Source organism: Brachycentrus maculatus, unplaced genomic scaffold, assembly GCF_059751285.1.
Source record: "Brachycentrus maculatus isolate JH-2025_06_01 unplaced genomic scaffold, ASM5975128v1 h1tg000469l, whole genome shotgun sequence".
NCBI lineage: Eukaryota > Metazoa > Arthropoda > Insecta > Trichoptera > Brachycentridae > Brachycentrus > Brachycentrus maculatus.
In genome coordinates, this window is record NW_028281216.1 from 1,260,590 (window position 1) to 1,279,079 (window position 18,490).

The 18,490-nt window shown below is 36.9% G+C and overlaps 1 protein-coding gene across 1 annotated transcript in view; it reads right to left on the reverse strand.

Annotated features, from left to right (window-relative positions):
- LOC148302280 (fibrillin-2-like) overlaps positions 1-18,490 on the reverse strand; it is a 121,445-nt gene that overhangs the window by 26,390 nt on the left and 76,565 nt on the right. Inside the window, exons 12-28 of the mRNA XM_088271860.1 lie at positions 17,972-18,429; positions 16,604-16,822; positions 14,713-15,083; positions 11,746-12,013; positions 10,307-10,476; positions 9,386-9,521; positions 8,688-8,849; positions 7,368-7,550; positions 6,678-6,803; positions 5,535-5,786; positions 4,953-5,034; positions 4,507-4,673; positions 3,552-3,745; positions 2,733-2,899; positions 2,256-2,401; positions 1,326-1,430; positions 1,080-1,223 (exon numbers count right to left, since the gene is read on the reverse strand). Of these exons, the coding sequence (XP_088127986.1) occupies positions 1,080-1,223; positions 1,326-1,430; positions 2,256-2,401; positions 2,733-2,899; positions 3,552-3,745; positions 4,507-4,673; positions 4,953-5,034; positions 5,535-5,786; positions 6,678-6,803; positions 7,368-7,550; positions 8,688-8,849; positions 9,386-9,521; positions 10,307-10,476; positions 11,746-12,013; positions 14,713-15,083; positions 16,604-16,822; positions 17,972-18,429 (3,350 nt within the window). The remainder of the gene's footprint in view (positions 1-1,079; positions 1,224-1,325; positions 1,431-2,255; positions 2,402-2,732; positions 2,900-3,551; positions 3,746-4,506; positions 4,674-4,952; positions 5,035-5,534; positions 5,787-6,677; positions 6,804-7,367; positions 7,551-8,687; positions 8,850-9,385; positions 9,522-10,306; positions 10,477-11,745; positions 12,014-14,712; positions 15,084-16,603; positions 16,823-17,971; positions 18,430-18,490) is intronic.

An 18,490-nucleotide genomic window follows, 5' to 3' on the forward strand; every position in this document is an offset into this window, starting at 1 on the left:
TATTGACTTCTTAAAAATGACTAATTGCATTGATGTTTATTTACTTGCCAAGCAAAAGTGACTTAAATGGCCTTCCTGAACATTTTACATTTTATTAGTTGGTCACTTTCTCCTGTACGACTACGAAATACATATTTTTACAAAATGGGAATAATGTTTTAAAATAAGTTATAACATATATTTTGAATGCATTTTTACAATTAAACAATGTCACAATTTAAATATTGTCAATTTAAATATTGAGTTTTTTACTCGGATGATTTTGTGAATGATAAAATAAAAACACATCTGTAAGACCAGTTTTTGAGTTTATTAATGTAATCTTGACTAATTTTGAAAACAACAGATGCTGTCACTGATGAAAATATAAAATTTGCAACACATTTTGTATTTTCGCCTATTGATGAGAAAATCTGCAGTTCTCTAAATTTATATATTTAAATCATTAGGTTATTTTATTGTCATAATTATTGTTTAGTACTTTACAATATTTTACTACGCATTAATTAAAATAAACTCCCTAAAGAAATTAAAAAATTAGAAGATATACAAATAAATCTTGAAAAAATATGTAAAAAATACTATTATACCATTAATTATATAAACATTAAACTATGAGTGTAAGTCCCTCTACAAGCTCAAGAGCTCGGTCTCTTTTTTGGAGAGGCACAGCGAATCTAAAACTAAAAGTTTGCCATATGTATAAATGTTTTGTCCGCCTCCGTAGTGTAATGGTCAGCATGCTCGGCTACCGTTCTGGAGGTCCCGGGTTCGATCCCCAGGGGGGTTTAATAAATGTAAGTGATTTTTTCACTCTAATATTTATTCAATATTACACTGGACTGGTACCTAAAGTGGAGGGCTGATCACCTTTCCTTCATGTGTAAACGATCGAGATAACACTGCGTTGATATGAAGCAGTGCCCTATGCACCATTGGGTTGCGGTAAGGGTTTTATTATTATTATTATAAAGATAATCTATTATGTTACTTAAAAATATAACTATACTTAAAAATGTAGCTATATTAAATAAAAAAATATAATAAATAAATAAATAAAAACACTGTGAATTACATACCCACACAAGCATTTCCTTCAGAAACTAATTCATAATCGGGTGGACACTCGCATTTGTAGGCACCTTGGCTATTCACACATGTTCCATACAAACAGGACTGTGGGCTGAGACATTCATCAATGTCCGTGCAGTTACCGCCACTCTCTGTAAGAAATTTCCAGAAAATAACAAATTAATATAAACAAAAAAATACATTATCAAGAGATTAATAAGATATCTCTAGTAAAAAGATTTTTAAAAAGTTACCATCGATTTTGTAGCCATCATTACATTGGCATCTGAACATCCCAAACACGTTCTCACACCTTCCGAAAACGCACAGGTTGTTGAACATTTGACATTCATTTATATCTGAAAAATAATGATAAAATTTAAGATATACCATAAGTAAAATCAAAAACAAATAAGAAGCTTGCATCAATGGGTGGGAATCTATAGGTGAGAATTTTTCAATTAATTTCAAGTAAAATTAATTGTTACATTGTCAGTATTAAATAAAAATGGCAATTTTGAAGAATTTTGTTCATTTACAACATTTTGAGTGTGTCCAAATACTTGTTCACGAATCTGGATTATCTCCAATTATAGGAGTTATTTTTCAAAAAAGAATAATAATAAATTGCTCAGTAAAAATCTTCTTTTCATCTCACCAATACATGTCTTTAGTGAAGTTCTAGTGATTCAAGAACAAGGTTTCTTAATTGGTTCATATATATAGAACTTGCAAGAATTTGAGTAGTGTGGTTGTCAATAATGGGTAGAATTGGTGAATTTTATACGTGTGTAAAGTGATCACTTAAACCAGCCTATGACGGTCGTCAGCCCCGTAAATGCCCAGACTTCCACATTCTTATTCATCTTTGATGAGATGTCAAAAAAATAATATGATTATTTCTGTATTTGTTCTCGTTTTATCAGGTGCAAAATATTAGCGCCTCATTGTTTGACAAACCATATCACCTCCCCTCCGGGCGGGGCAACTTTCTTACTTGCGGATACATTCAATTAGGGACATTCAATTATAGATTCAATAAGTGATTTTATATACATGTTTTGAGAAAAAACTGATATGCGGATGGGTTAATGTCCAGAGTTGTTCAAACCTTTCCATAGATTCTAAAAACAACCCGACAACAATGATTAAAAAAATGTATCTTTAATTAAATAATTACTTACCAATACAAGACTGATCGTTAGTTTCATCGGGAGGCATAAATCCCATTTCACAGTCGCAGCGGAATGCTCCGGGAGTGTTGAGGCAATGACCATTTTCGCACAAGTTAGGGTCATTTGAGCACTCATCGATGTCAACACAAGCGTAACTAAAACAATAAATATTAATAATTTTAAAAAAAATCTTCTTCTTCTTCTTCTTCATCTTGTTGTAGGCCTTGTGGCCTGTTTTTAAGAGGGATTAGCCTCCTGCGATGTAGATTCCCAGCTATCGACCCATCTCTTTGATGGTCTGCCCGGGAGTCATCTACGTTGGCCGTACAGTGTGATGTGGGGGAGTCTGGATGGTTCCATTCTCCTCACATGCGCACACCATTGTCTCCTTCGTTGCCTTCCCCACCTAACGACATCTTCGATCTCGCATATTTCCCTAAAAAAATTATGACAAAATGTTGAATCAAATGAGTTATTAATACTAACCCGTTTCCTTTGAAGCCGGTATCACAAACGCACTGGAACGATCCGTCGCTGTTGATGCACTGTGCGTTGGGGTGACACCCACCATTGTTGGTAAGACACTCGTTGATATCGAGGCAGTTTATACCGTTTCCAGTGAAACCGTCCTTACATCTGCATTGGAACGAACCCTGAAAACATATTGTTTGATTGGCATCTAGGTCAACTTTTTCAATTTTAGCTATTCAAAGATACGAAACAAAAGTCAAAAAACGTACTGAATACTCAAAACGTGATGGGTGAAAAATATTTAGATTTTTTTAAACTCATAACTTGAATGCATTACTATCCCAACTGCATAGTAGGAAATTTAACAGAAGAGGCAATATATATATTTTAAATGTAGTATTCTCTTTTTAACATTTAGATTCATAATATTTTAATGGCTTTCTATTTAAGATTTAAGCCATTGCTTCTCATACTTCAATTTGATTTTCAGTTAGTAAAATTCTTCTTCTTCAAACCCTCATCTGCACCTGATGGTGCATGGAGGACTGCATCATATAAACACAGTGTTATCTTGATCATCAACAAATGAAGGAAAGGTGATCAGCCCTCCGCTTCAGGTACCAGTCCAAGGTAAGGTAATATTGAATGAATATTAGAGTTAAAAATCACTTTTATTTACTTGTCCCACTTCCTGGGAATCAAACCCAGGACTTAGCCGTACGGTAGTCGAGTGAAGCTGAACAAAAGCAAGATTAGATCAACAAAAATTGAAAAACAAGAACCAGGCGATTTCAACTCAGGCTTATTGATGACAAATAAAAGCAAAAGACTTACGGGTAAATTGATACAGTCGGCAAATTCGTTACAGTTGTGAGTTCCGAGGAAGCACTCATCATCGTCTGTACACTCGGGACTCTCTTCGGGTTTGACGGAGTAGCCTTCTTCGCAGCGACACACAAAACTGCCGACAGTGTTGGAGCAATCTCCATTGCCACAGACATCTGGCTTAGCAGCACATTCATCCACATCTGAAAATATTTTTATCATAATTGATTGAATATCCTCATATGAAAATGATGATTAAAAATCTTTGTTAATGATATTTTACTTGTGTGTTCAGCATTCCAAATTCTGGATACTAAATAATATATGGTAAAAAAAAATGCTAAAAAAAGAGTTTGGAGAAGATCCGTTTGAAAGTAAATTATTTGAAAATAAATTTGAATCATGGAAAACATGCCAGATTTATGTATTTATAATATTCATTCTGATACAATATTTTTTTCATGTAAACATAAGTGGCTTGTGTTAAACAGGAATCAAGTTGTGGCAGAGCGGAGGGTCGGACGTAGAACCTTTGACTCAGAATCTGCAACACTACCCACATAACCAAAATAAGACTCATTTAAAAAGTATATATATGTATTTACATTTCATTTAAAAAAAATCAAAGCTAAAGATTTAGTCGTTGTCAAAGACATACCAATTTCGAAATAAATAGTTCATTTGACCGAAACCAAATCGGACTTAACTCTTGACTGTCTTTCTACGTGACATTTGACTCTTGACTGATACTTCCCATGTAACATTATTCACGATCTTAGTTCATATGATTGCAGAGTGTCAAAGACACTTTGTGACCAAATCAGCCGCAAGTAGAAAGGTTACTGTTTAGAATATTATTGTTACAAGTACCTCTTGTAATAATAATATTACATATAAGAATCCTAATGTCACGATGAAATATCTATGTAATCTACAGATTTTGAAAATCTGCCAACTTTCTTACCCAGACAAGTTGTGAAGTCTTCGTTGGGTATTAGTCCTTTATCACACTGGCACTTGTGGCCGCCCTTGCTGTTGATGCAGCGCCCGCCGCCGCACACTCGCGGCGACTCCACACACTCGTCCACGTCCATGCAAGTGCGGCCGTCCACTTGCAAGGCATAGCCAGAACTGGAATGAAAATACTCCATGAATATTGTCTTCGGAATTACATTTTATTAACATATTAAAAGTGTCTTTAACATACTGTTGGTAAAGAGCGGGAGATGCTTATAAGACTTCTATTTGCTTACTTTTGGTAGAGCGCGAGACGCCAAAAACCATCATACTGATTGGAGTTGGGTTTACGGTTACTTGTGATTAGTATACAACACTAATTAGTATACTAATTAAGGTCGAGGTTGATGAAAAAACCGCCTGCCAACAGGGAGATCATGAGAGGGGACTAACCTGCAGGCACAGGAGAAGCTTCCAGGAGTGTTGATACACTTCTCGTCACAGTTGCCATTGTTTTCTTCACACTCATCGATATCTGAAGAGAAAAATAATAACCAAATTTTAGAGATATTTTTTTTTACAATTTCTGTCAATAATTAATGCTGGAAAATTTTGAAAATAGGTGCCTGAGGCGAATACTGGGTGTAAAGTGGTATGACCTAGTCAGGAATGAGGATGAGAGGAGAAGAACCCAACAGCCCCTCATACTGGAAGTCCTGAAGAGGATAAGTTAGACATGTCCTTAGAGTGCCACCTGAGAGCATTAACCCCTCATGTCTCTTCTTCCAACCCCGAGGATTCCGGCACCCCGGAAGACCGTTGACGACCACTCAGAGGTATTTCGGGATATTTTCACGACGTCACTGACTATACTCAGAGGTATTTCGGGATGCGGACAGACTTGGAAGGAAGCCAAGGAGATGGCGCGTGACAAAGCGACTTGGAGACATCTCGTGTTGGCCATTTGCTACACCTAGAGAGCGAACATGGAAAAAGAAGAAAGTTCATAAGTCCCAATGTTTCTTTCGCAGTTACCTTTGCAGTGAGACTTAAAGTCCGTCTGCGTGTAGCCGTCGTCGCACACGCACTGGTAGGTGCCCATCATGTTCTCGCACACGCCGTTGGAGCATATGCCGCTGGTGCGGGAGCATTCGTCGATATCTTTGCAGGACTTGCGGTCGGGGGCCAGCTCGTGCCCCGGGGGACAGTCGCACTTGAAGGAGCCCTGCGTGTTGAGGCAGCGCCCGCCGCGACACAGCCCCGGAGTCACGGCGCACTCGTCAATGTCTGAAACCAGAAAATCAATAATTCATTTTCATTGTGGTATGGTAATATGTATAACACTCTCCTTATCATTCATTGTTCACTTTGTGAATGTTCATTATTCACGATTCATTAACTCATTGTTCATTGTTCACAATGAATGATAAGCAGAGTGTTAATCAATAATTCAGTCGGTAGAACAAATTTATATAGAACTTTACACAGAATATTACAGAATTCCTCTATGGTCCCAATCTTCTGGATTGGTCTGCAGCAACAAACGACACCTCCTTCGCCATTCCAGTCTATAATTCGAAACCCTCTTCAGCTCCTTATATGTTGAACAGCCTTTATCCTTGTATAAGTCGCAAAGATATTCATAGCGTGGGTGTCCTCTGTTGCTCCCTCTGTGATTACTCAGAATAAACCATCCATAACACTGTGGGCAATACACTTCTTCTAATCGTCATTTGAACCTAATGATGTGTAAAGGGACTGCATCGTATTGACGTAGTGTCATTCATCTTAATCATTAATTACATTAAGGAGAAACAATTAGTCCTGCACTTCAAGTAACAGTCCAGGATATTATTACAATGAAATAAATATTAGAGTGAAAAATCAATCATATTCATTCTGACCCTCCCGCCATGGCAATCGAACCCTGGACCTCTAGTATGGTGGCCAAACGCACTCACCATTTAACTAAAAATGCCAATGTATTCGTAAGTATTATTATAAATATTACAAAAAACATGAATCAAATTGCTTGAATGGTTATCAAATTATCAATTGGAAAGTTGTTTTAAGGGGATTTCAAATCCCCCTTTTAGGTCTGGGTAAGTTAGAATTGAAATATTTTTGGTGTTAATCTGTTGATATATTGTCATTGAATTATCAGGAAATAATACACACCCATGCAAACTTTCATCATATTATTGCTGGTGTAACCCTCATTGCATTCACACTGGAAGCTTCCTTCTGTATTACGGCACGTTCCATTTCCACAAACTCCATGGACAATCTCACACTCGTTGATGTCTGTGAACAAAATAATAAAAATTGCATTAGTGGCCAGAACTCCAAGACATATTGTTTTGTTTAGGTTTATGTATGCTATTTGCACTTCAAAACAGCCTTCAAAAGGAACTGAGAGTGCGATTAGGACTCGCAGGGTCCGCATTAAACAGTATGAAGGCTGTCTGGAGATCGGATTTATACTCGGTGAAGACTAAATGCCGCCTATACAATGCCTGCATTGCTCCTGTTCTCTTATACGGCTGTGAAACATGGCACCTTACAAGGGCCCAGAGCAGGTCACAACTGTCGTCAAGAATAGGCGATTCAGTTGGCTTGGCCATGTACTCCGTATACCTCCTGAGAGCCTTAATCAAGCTTGCCTCTTTTACAAGGCATCAGGTTCGCGCCGCCCAGGATGACCACTGCTGACAATTCGTCGGCAGCTCTCGACAGAACTTCGGGACGCGGATCTGACTTGGGAGGATGCAAGGGAGCTGGCAGCCGACAGAAAAGCCTGGAGACAGTTTGTGGACTCCACCTAGGGAGCGGATATGGTTTAATTAATTAAATTAAATCTGCACTTACCAATGCACTTGAGTTTATTCTCATCCAGCTCGTATCCCTGATTACATCGGCAACTGTAGCTTCCGATAGTGTTCTTACACCTTCCATTTTCACATATTCCAGGGAATTCAGTGCATTCGTTAATGTCGATGCGTTCTAGAAAACCTTCTCCTTTTGGACAGAGTTCAGCGAATGATGTTGAGCCTAAAAAAAAAAGAAAATACTAATAAAAATCAAAAAACACAAAATTAAAGCAAGTAGGAGCTGTAAGAGGGGGTGTTTTCAATGAATCGTAAAAAAATCTAGAATGTCTATCAATATCTTTACATTGAACGAATAGATCAACCAATATTCAAAGCATTTTTTTACATCGTTTAACACTCATAATTATTCATTTTTTAAGCCAATATTTTATATAGATTTTGTATGGAGGATAGCGAAACACCCATCCACATTCTCTATAATTGTGACACACTCACTCGCAATCATAGTCATATCCTTGGAGGACCACTATTAGACTCAGAGAAGGTGAAGCTCCTAACACCAAGACAGGTCGTGAGTTATATGACTCACGTAGGTCTTGAGAGTGAGCTATGATACAGAGGGAGGTTGCAATAGATCTAAAATGGCCGCAGTGTCACAAGGGATGCAAGATCCCTTGACATCTTACATAAATAAAATAAAAAGACCAATATTTGTGTTTTCCTTCTTTTTCTGCTTGGTGTAGGCCTTGTGGCCTGTTTGTAAGAGGGATTAGCCTCCTGCAATGTCGATTCCCAGTTGTCTATCCATCTCTTTGATGATCTGCCTGAAAGTCTACCTTGGGGTTGGCCGTCCACTGCAATGTGGGGGAGTCTGGATGGTTCCATTCTCCACACATGCGCATACCATTGTCTCCTTCGTTGCCTTCCCCACCTAACAACATCTTCGCTCTCGCATATTTCCCTTATCATGTTGTTTTTATTTTACACAAATATTTCAATTTCATAGTACATTTCGGTAGTGTAAAGGCAAAGGGGTATATCTGTCTCAGACCAAATTTTACAGGAGAGCAAAAACAAACTTGCTAAATTAAATAACTCATTTGTTTTATGTTTTTTTACATGTACATATCTTAATAAAACTAAATAAGTATTGCAACTACAGTTATATCCTTTTTCCAGATTATGGAATACACTATTTTACACATTTTGCGGAACAAACTTAGAAAATGGAAAATTTGACAGATATACCCCATTGCCTTTACACTATCCATTTGTGGGTATCAAAGCATCATTTGTGGGTAGCAGAGTGGGTTCGAACCCAGAAACTATGACTCAGAATCCTCTGAGAAGTTATTACCTGGTCTCGGACAAGCCTCGCACTTATCCCCTCCCCAAGCCCGACCCACCGGAGAGCAGCAACACACGCTGCGCCCGAACACACCATCCAGCGGATGTGCGCATTGGCCGTGCTTGTGTTCCGCGTAGCATACTTCACGACGCATGTCCTGACATCTTGAACCTGATCAAGAAATGCAAAGTTTAATATGATAGAAAAAAGAATAAATAGTTCTTGTTTAAAATTATGTTTGATATCAATTGGCTGCGATTCGATACTATAGTTAAAACTCCAATAATTTAAAACAGATGACACTCATATTACTAATATTGGTAAAAATAAAATTATTCTTCCTGGATTTAGCAAGCTTTTAGGGCGCTTGTGCACTACAAGGAATTTTACTGTACGGCAGTCCAGTTAGCATGATAAAACGGATGATTAGCTTGGATTGGCTTGTGCTTTTGTCCGTATTTTCCTTGGATCGGTGTGCTCGATTAATGCGTGATCACAGTGCGTGTTAATTTGACCACGCAGTCGCTTTTATTTCAAAAAGCTAGGCTGAAGAACTGTAAAATTTTGTGTACTACACAAGCGCCCTTACTGTACTTGTATTTTTGTGATTTAAAGGTAATTTTTTTTTAAAAATAAAAATCATTTATACAAAAAAAAAACTATATAATAATTCAATTATAATTTAAAGAAAAAAATTAAAATGAAACCTGTTGCATCTAATGTTAATCCGGGAGGGCAGGAGCAAGTAAAGCTTCCTTCCGTGTTTATGCAGGTACCTCCGCCTCTGCATATGTCTGTATTCAGAGAGCACTCATCTATGTCCGAACAGGTCTTGCCATCCAACTGAAACACAAATACATTATATCAGGTTGTCTTAACTTGTCCGCCTGCGTAGTGTAATGGTCAGCTCGCTCGGCTACAGTACTGGAGGTCCCGGGTTCGATTCCCAGGGGGGTCAAATAAATATAAGTGATTTTTTCACTCGTATATTTATTCAATATTACCTTGGACTGGTACCGGAAGCGGAGTGCTGATCACCTTTCCTTCATGTGTTAACGATCAAGATAACACTGCGTTTATACTATACAGTGCCCTATGCACCATTGGGGTGCGGATAAGGATTTGAATGAAAATAACTTGATATAAATAATAATAAAACCCTTATCCGCACCCCAATGGTGCATAGGGCACTGCATCATATAAACGCAGCGTTATCTTGATCGTTTACACATGAAGGAAAGGTGATCAGCCCTCCGCTTCAAGTACCAGTCCAGGGTAATGTTGAATAAATATTACAGTGAAAAAATCACTCATATTTATTCTTACCCCCCCTGGGAATCGAACCCGGGTCCTCCAGAACGGTAGCCGAGCGTGCTGACCATTACACTACGGAGGCGGACAAAAAATTGGTAAATGTTACACGTATGTAAAGTGATCACTTAAGCCCATGACGGTCGTAAGCCCTGTAAATGCCGAGACTTCCATATTCATCTTCATCTTGTTGAGATGTCAAAAAATAATATGAAATAACTAGAATTGGAGATAATCCAGTATTTGGACACACTCAAAATGTTGGAGGTATGTTTATTATTTTTTAATGGAATGGAGTATAGTTAGAGAAAGCTCACCTTAGCGAATCCCTTTGGGCAGTCGCAGAGTGAGAGGTCGCAGGGTTCACAGGGTGATCCCCACGCCAGCCCTACTGTACAGCAACACTCTTGTCTCAGGACAAGACGGGGCAAACTCAGTTCACAGCGACCGTTGATAAGCCGGGTCCAGCAAGACCCTTTGCGGTTATCTAGAATTCAACAAAATTCATCAGTGCATATATTTTCAATTCAATTGCATTCAATAGATACTTGTATACTGTTCTCAGGAGCTGTCTTAATAGTTTCATAATTAACTAATAATTAATTAATAAGTTTAATAGTAGGCGTCTATCCACACCGTCAAATTGGCAACACGCTATAAATGGCCACCTCGACGTAGCAATCCGCTACACACACACACGCACAAGGTGGCTAAAATACAAATTATAGGTAAAAAACGGCAGCCGACAAAACTTGACTTATACAAATTTTGCAGTAATTTGCCGGAAACTTGTACAAACAGGTAGTACCATATAAACATACCTTTCAAGTATCGTTTATCGTTACATGTCAAAGAATGTACTTGCCTGCTGATTTTTTAAATTTTATATTGAAGGGACATAAGGATTTTTAAAAATAACAAAAGCTTCTACATTGCAAATCAATAACACCTACCATTAGGACAAATGTATTATTAAAAAATATGATTGATAACATTTTGAACAATTGTTGACTTGTCACTTTTGATTTATATTTCTTTTATAATTTGATTAAAAAATACTTTCATAAATTACAATAAAATTTATGAAAATCTATTTTTTCCAGGAGTTTTTTTTCATAAACTTTTGTATTTTACCTACATATTTTATGTGGGCTAAAAAAAACAACAACAAAATGTTTATAAAATAATAAATTAATCACTTTTATCCAAAAAAAAAAACAGAAAATATCTTTTTAGTTTAAGAGATTTTGAGTACGAAAATAAAATAGCTTCCCACATTCTTGCCAAATTTGGCTGGAAAATACCACAACACAAATCGCTCACTCCTTTCAAGAACGTCATAAATCAAAAATCATCAATTTTCAGTTGTGCATGTTTTCGGAATGCCCAGAAAATGTACTATATCCCAGCAAAAGCGGCATATTTTTAACTTCATATTTACCCGCTACAGGGCAGAAAGTGTTGTTTTTGCATTTTGAAGAAAAGGTAGTGTTTAATTATTTTTTTAAATAAATTAAATATTTTGCAAATGGAGAAAAAACCTTCAGGTTTTACCTAAAAAGATCTGTTGCACAATAAAAAGTTCAATAAGTGGCTTGATATTTATTTTTAATACATTGTGTTATATTTTTAAACATTAAAAACGTTCTCCTGAAAAATCAACTTTTTTGATATATGATGTTCTTGAAAGGAGTGAGCGAAATGTGTTAAGCAAGTAAAGAAAATGTGCATAGAACAATCAAATTTTCCAACTCACCCAAACAGACACGTCCCGTATTATCCAGCACATAGCCCGGTTCACACTCGCACTCATACGAGCCGTGGGTGTTGACACAGTTCCCGTTGATGCACGCCGGTTCCCCCTCCACTCCGAGAGCGGAGTCTTCATCGTCGTCGTCTTCGTCATCCTCGCCGCACTCGTCGATGTCGTCGCAGGTCTGCAGCTCCGCATCGTGCTTGGTGCCCGCGGGGCAGATGCACTGGAAGCTTCCGGGAGTGTTGCGGCACTGGCCGCCCGCACACAGCTGAGGGAAGGAAATATAAGCTTCAATTATTATTTGAAAAATTTCAAGTCCCAAATATAGAATCCATTTATAAAAAAACCGCAGTTTTTCAAATACTAAAGGGTGACAACTATTTAAATCTAACAAAAAATTTATCATCGAGATTCTCAAACGATTTTTCTACTCCAAAATGCAACACCAAGCAATTTCAGCAAAACTTCAAATATTTGGCAATCAAACATTTCAATAAACTCCCTAAAGAAATAAAAAAAATAGATGATATAAAAATCCTTAAGAAAAAAATTAAAGCTCTATACATTTAAATCTTTAAAAAAATATATAAATAAAAACTATTATATCTTTTATTATATAACATTAAACCACGAGTGTAAGTCCCTTTCCAAGCACAAGAGCACAGACTCTTTTATGGAGAGGCACAGCGAATCGAAATATAAAAGTTCTCCATATGTATAAATGATTCAAATATTATTATGTTATGAATAAAAATGTAAATATATTAAATGAATAAAAAAAATAAATAAAAAAAATCTGTTGTTACATTATCATATTAAGCACAGGTGGCCAACCTGCGGCCCGCCCTTACATGCGGCCCGCGGCCATGTATGAAGAAAATATTTTTAAACCAGTGATATATTTGTGATACGCGGTTTGATGCATCAACAAAATTTATGTCTTCAAACATTCTATGAGCCAAGTCATGCATGTTGTTATAAAAACAGTGAACAATATCCGTTTGCTCGCTCTTCAGCATTGCCAATTTAATGCAATCTCAAAAAATCTCGAAAACCAGTTAAAGTGCCGAAAACTTCAACTATTGAAATAGATTTAGAAGAATTAAGTAAGCGAAGAGAAACTCAAATCTCAAACTTAGTGGTCATTTATAAATTAGTTTTTATTAAAATAAAAACGTTAATATTATTTGATTTATGAGTCCTAATTTAAAATATTAATTAGTAAAATTTTTCTAAATGTTTATTAATATAATAATAAAACCCATATCCGTACCCCAATGGTGTATAGGGCACTGCGTCATGTAAACGCAGTGTTATCTTGATCGTTTACATATGAAGGAAAGGTGATCAGCCCTCCGCTTCAGGCACCAATCCAGGGTAGTATTGAATAAATATTACAGTGAAAAAATCACTTATATTTATTTTACCCCCCTTAGGAATCGAACCCGGGACCTCTAGAACGGTAGCCGAGAGTGCTGACCATTACACTACGGAGGCGGACGAATACCAATACATTTTTTGTTGGTTCATTGTGTGTTTTCTACTCACTTCTGGTCGTAGTAATGTTTTCTTTCTTCACAATTACCATGAATTTACTTTCTGATTACTTCTGCACTCAAATTATTCATAATATGTACTTATGAAAAAGTAAAAAGTATGAAATTCATTTTTTTTAAAAATCTTATGTCTGTATGCGGCCCTTAGAAAAATTTTAAATCATCGATGCGGCCCGGGATGCTATTTGGGTTGGCCAGGCCTGATATTAAGACTAATTATTTATTAAATTACAGTAACTCAAAAGTCATTCTGATGTCACTCTGACCGATCACTGCGATAAATGAAAGGCCTCCCATTATTCATACAACTCCATGGCATTTTTCTGGGTATGCTGTACATCACCAGGGCTGACAATGAACTTTGCAATATAAACCAAAAAGCTACCAATTGGTGTTAATAACACATGGTACTATATAATACCCAGAAAAAACAGAAAAAGCATATGAACAGTTGTGGAAACTGACTTAGTATAAATAAATTTAAATATTAGAAAATTATACCTTAAGGATGCAAAATTTTATGTATTAGAAGAAGTTAGGCACATTTTTGTGACTTTTTATTATTTTTTATAACATATTATAAAAAAATTACTTAATATATATTTATAACAAGGATTGATACAAAATCTTTAATGATATAATATTTAAGTGATGAGTTACCTCTCTAACAGAGCATACTGTTGTATTTAGGGAGGGAGTTTGAAACACAATTTATTATGCAGACTGAATATAAGATACATAATAATTTATTAGAAAAACCAATATGAAGACTTTGATAAAATTACATATCGCTCACTCCTTTCAAGAACGTCATAAATCAAAAATCGTCAATTTTCAGTTGTACATGTTTTCGGAATGCCCAGAAAATGTACTACATCCCAGCAGAAGCGGCATATTTTTTACTTAATATTTACCCGCTACAGGACAGAAAATGTTGTTTTTTGCATTTTGAAGAAAAGGTTTTTTTTAATTATTTTTTGAAATATATTAAATATTTTTCAAATGGAGAAAAAAACCTTCAGGTTTTACCTAAAAATACGTGTTGCACAGTAAAAAGTTCAATAAGTGGCTTGATATTTATTTTCAATACATTGTGTTACATTTTTTAACTTTAAAAACGTTCTCCTGAAAAATCAAGTTTTTTGATTTATGACGTTCTTGAAAGGAGTGAGCGATATGTAATTTAATAAAAATTTTAAAACAAAACAATTGTTTTTTACCACTTGAGTCATATTTATTTTATTTTAACGACTAGTTTCGGAAGCTATAGATGCTTCCAAAACTAGTCGTTAATAACTCAAGGGATAAAAAACAAGTGTTTTATTTTAAATTTCATCATGGCCTACCACAAAGTGAAAGCCGGAACAGACAAAAAAACATGTAATAAATGATAAAATATTTTTATACTAACAGAGTCTTCCATTTCGCACTCATTTATGTCTGAGCATATCTTCCCCGTTGCGTCTACATGGTAACCAGGATCACAGATACACCTATGAGTGCCCATCAAATTTTCGCACGCTCCGTTCTTGCAAACGTCAGGATTCTGAGTGCACTCGTTGATATCGTTGCCGTTGAAGGTGATCCCGGGACCGTGAGGGCACAGCGCCTCGAACTCCTGACTTCCTGGCATGGGGCAGACTTGGCACGTGGTGCCCCACCCCATGGGGTGACCGGAGATGATGGTGCAACAGCAGCAGGACGACTTGGTGACAGCAATGGATGTGGGATTTAGGCATTGGCCGTCTTTGTACTGGGAGTAGCAGAGATCTCTTCGATTATCTGTAAAAATATATTGTTAAGATTTAAATTTTTTTAAATTTATTTAATATGGTTACAAGAGTGTTTTATAACTTAATTACTTTTTTAGACATTTCTGCTTTACAATCTTAATATTAATTACGCTCTTCTCTTCAATAAAGAGACTAACCTCTTGTTCTTGAAGAGGGACTTACACTTATTATATACTGTTTATGTTTGTAGGTGATATATTTTTTTTTCCTAATTTTTTTTTTCATATATCGCATACTCATGGAATTGATCAAGTTTTACATTTTGACATCTCAACATAGATGAAAAAGAATATGAATGTCTGGGTATTTACAGGGCTTATGACCTATCATTGGCTGGTTAAGTGATCACTTAACCAACCTATAACAGGTCGTAGGACCTGTAAATACCCAGACTTCCAGTCTTCATCATCATTTTGAGATGTCAAAATGTAAAAATAACTCCTAAGCGGAAAAACCCAGATTTGTGAACAAGGATTTGGACACACCTAAAATTTTTGTGAATGATCAAGATTGTCTATGGATATAGTATAGTCATTAACGCGTTTGGCTACCGTTCTAGGGATCTCAGGTTCGATTCCCAGGGGGGATCAAAATAAATATATGAATTTTTAAGACCGATATTGATTTATTATCACCCTTAACTGAAACCTTAAGAACAGGACTTCATCTTGTATGTATGTAATAAATGATAAGTATAATACTAGTCCGATACGATTCAGTGCCTTATGCCCATTGGGTGCAATAAAGATTAAAAGAAGAATATACTGTAATGCCTATAACAGATGATGGAATTCCATTTATTAATGTTCAAATTGTGTCGGGTTGTGGTCCTGTGGTTAGTGTTGCGGACTCAGTCAGAATTTCTCGGCTCCCGCTCTACCACAATTTGATACCTATATCTAATAATGAACCACATATGGTGGAGACTAACCGGAGCATTTCGTCGTAACGTAACGTCGTAACTTTGCTCGCGGCGAGCACCAGCGAGCATCGGAAACTATGGATGGATCGCTCGGGTCGCTGTACTGACTATACGAATGCTCGCATCGTAACGTGTTACGTTACGACGAAATGGCTCCGGTCAGTCTCTACCCTTAGGCTCACAGAAAAAGTATGAAATCGAAATATTTTCGTAAATAATAAAAACACAATATTTCTCTTTCATTTAAACAAAAAACAATTACAATTAGTATTCATTTATTTTTTTACAAAAATGTTAATATTATTAGTATAAAACCACTCAACGAGATTTTTATGTCTACCGGTTTCAAGACATACCCGTCTTTTTGTCAGGATAATCACTACCACAGCATGCAAACAATACTACCTTTCGCCACCATAGCAAGTAAAAATGACTAACCACAAAGGAAATGCTTTAAATATTAATAATATTGAGAATACAATTAGTATTGTTCAAATTATCTTTAACTAACTATCTGGTAAATGTAGATGTCCCCTATCGCATAAAGGTGATCGCTGCCTTTATATATAAAATAAAAGTGCACATACCCAAACAAGATCTTCCGTCAGGCCCGAGATTAAATCCAGGAGTGCATTCGCAGCGGAAGCTGCCTTGGGAGTTGATGCACTTCCCGTTCTGGCACGGGCTGCTGAGGCATTCATCGATATCGATGCAGTGCTTCCGGTCAGGACCGATTCTGTAACCAGAGTCACAGACGCACTGGAAGGATCCTTCAATGTTCACGCATTTACCATGGTCGCACATTCCTGAAAAAGATATAACTTTTATGATATAAATCACCAAAACTTTTTGGTTGCAACGCTATATGAATATTTGATAAAGAATGATTTAAGAGAATTTTTTTATTACCTAGCGCCCAAGTGACTTTATAAGTTTTATAGCCTATGCCTACTTGTGAGTGGATTTGCTCTTTACATTTAAAGTCATTATAATTTCATGCAAGTCATGAGTTAAAATTCTAAGCAAAAACACTCGCTATGGGCGTTTGTCCACTACACGGAATTTTACCGTCCGGCACGTCAGTTAGCGTTTTAAAACGATGATTGGCTTGGATTGGCTTGTGCTTTTGTCCATCTTTCTTCGAATCAGAGCTCTTGATCGGTGCGATTCGGATTGGTGCGCTCGATCAATGCGTGAACACGTTGCGCTTAAATTCGATCACACTAATCTGTCGTAGTCGCTTTCATTTTTCAAAACCAGACTGCCGGACAGTAAAATTCCGGGTAGTGGACAAGCGCCGTATCTCGCTAGAGGCATGAGTTTCTACATTTCAATGATTCTAAGTTAGCAATGAAGTTACTTAGGTGTTTTAAGAGAAACGGAGTTTTCAAGCTTTTCTCAATTTAAAGAAAAAACTGAATGATAATAGTTTATTTATTTTATTAAACACTGGATTTAGACCCTAAGGACAGTATAAAAAGATACATATTATAGCAGTCTCTACAATGGTGTGAATAAATTCCTGAACATGTGGTTAACAAAGAGAATTCGAACTTACAATGCAAAACTGTTTCCGTACAAATTTTTTCAACAAAAGTATCAGTTATTTTGAAAATTGTTGAGACATGTGAGGGAACTGTTCCGGGTTTTTTTTTCTTGTCATATCTCTTTTATATCCCTTATTTATTATTCACCAAGGTGATATGTTTGGGTCTGTTTAAATGTTAGTGTGATGTTCGCGATTTTACGTATGATGTGTTTTGTGTACCTAATTGAGTTTTGCATGGGAAAATTTGTCTTTGCGACATTTGTCTTACGGCTTAGGGAACCATGCTAAACCTTAGCTGGAAAGATTCAAATTTCGGGCTGCGCAAGATAGAGAAGCCTTCACCAGAGTGATGCCAATATCAAGGATAACTGATAAGGCACAGGAAGAAGAAGAACTTATAACTAACCTGTGCTGAGACATTCATTCAAATCGACACAGAAGGCCCCGTCTTCTGACTCGGTGAATCCATTATCACAGTAGCACTTGTAGGATCCTGGGGTATTTTCGCACCTGCCGTTGAGGCATATCCTCGGATTCTCATAGCACTCGTCTATGTCGATGCAAGCCCGTCCGGTTGTGCTGAGTTTAAAGCCATTCTTGCACTGGCATTTGAAGCTGCCGTTCATGTTTATGCAGATCCCGTTTGCGCACATTCCGGAGAGGGAGCACTCATCCTTGTCCGTGCAGAGTTTCCCGTCGTTGGATACGTCGAATCCAGGAGGACAGAGGCATTCGAAGCTGTTGGGATGGTTGGTGCATTGCCCCCCTTGACAATATCCCCTGGCGCACTCGTCAATGTCCACACAGACTGGGCGCCCGTCAGTGTCGTCTAGTTCGGCCCCTTTGTAACACTCACATTCATACCTGAAATTTCATTTATTGTTTCAGCATTCACTTTGTAGTAAGACATGATGAAATTGTAAAA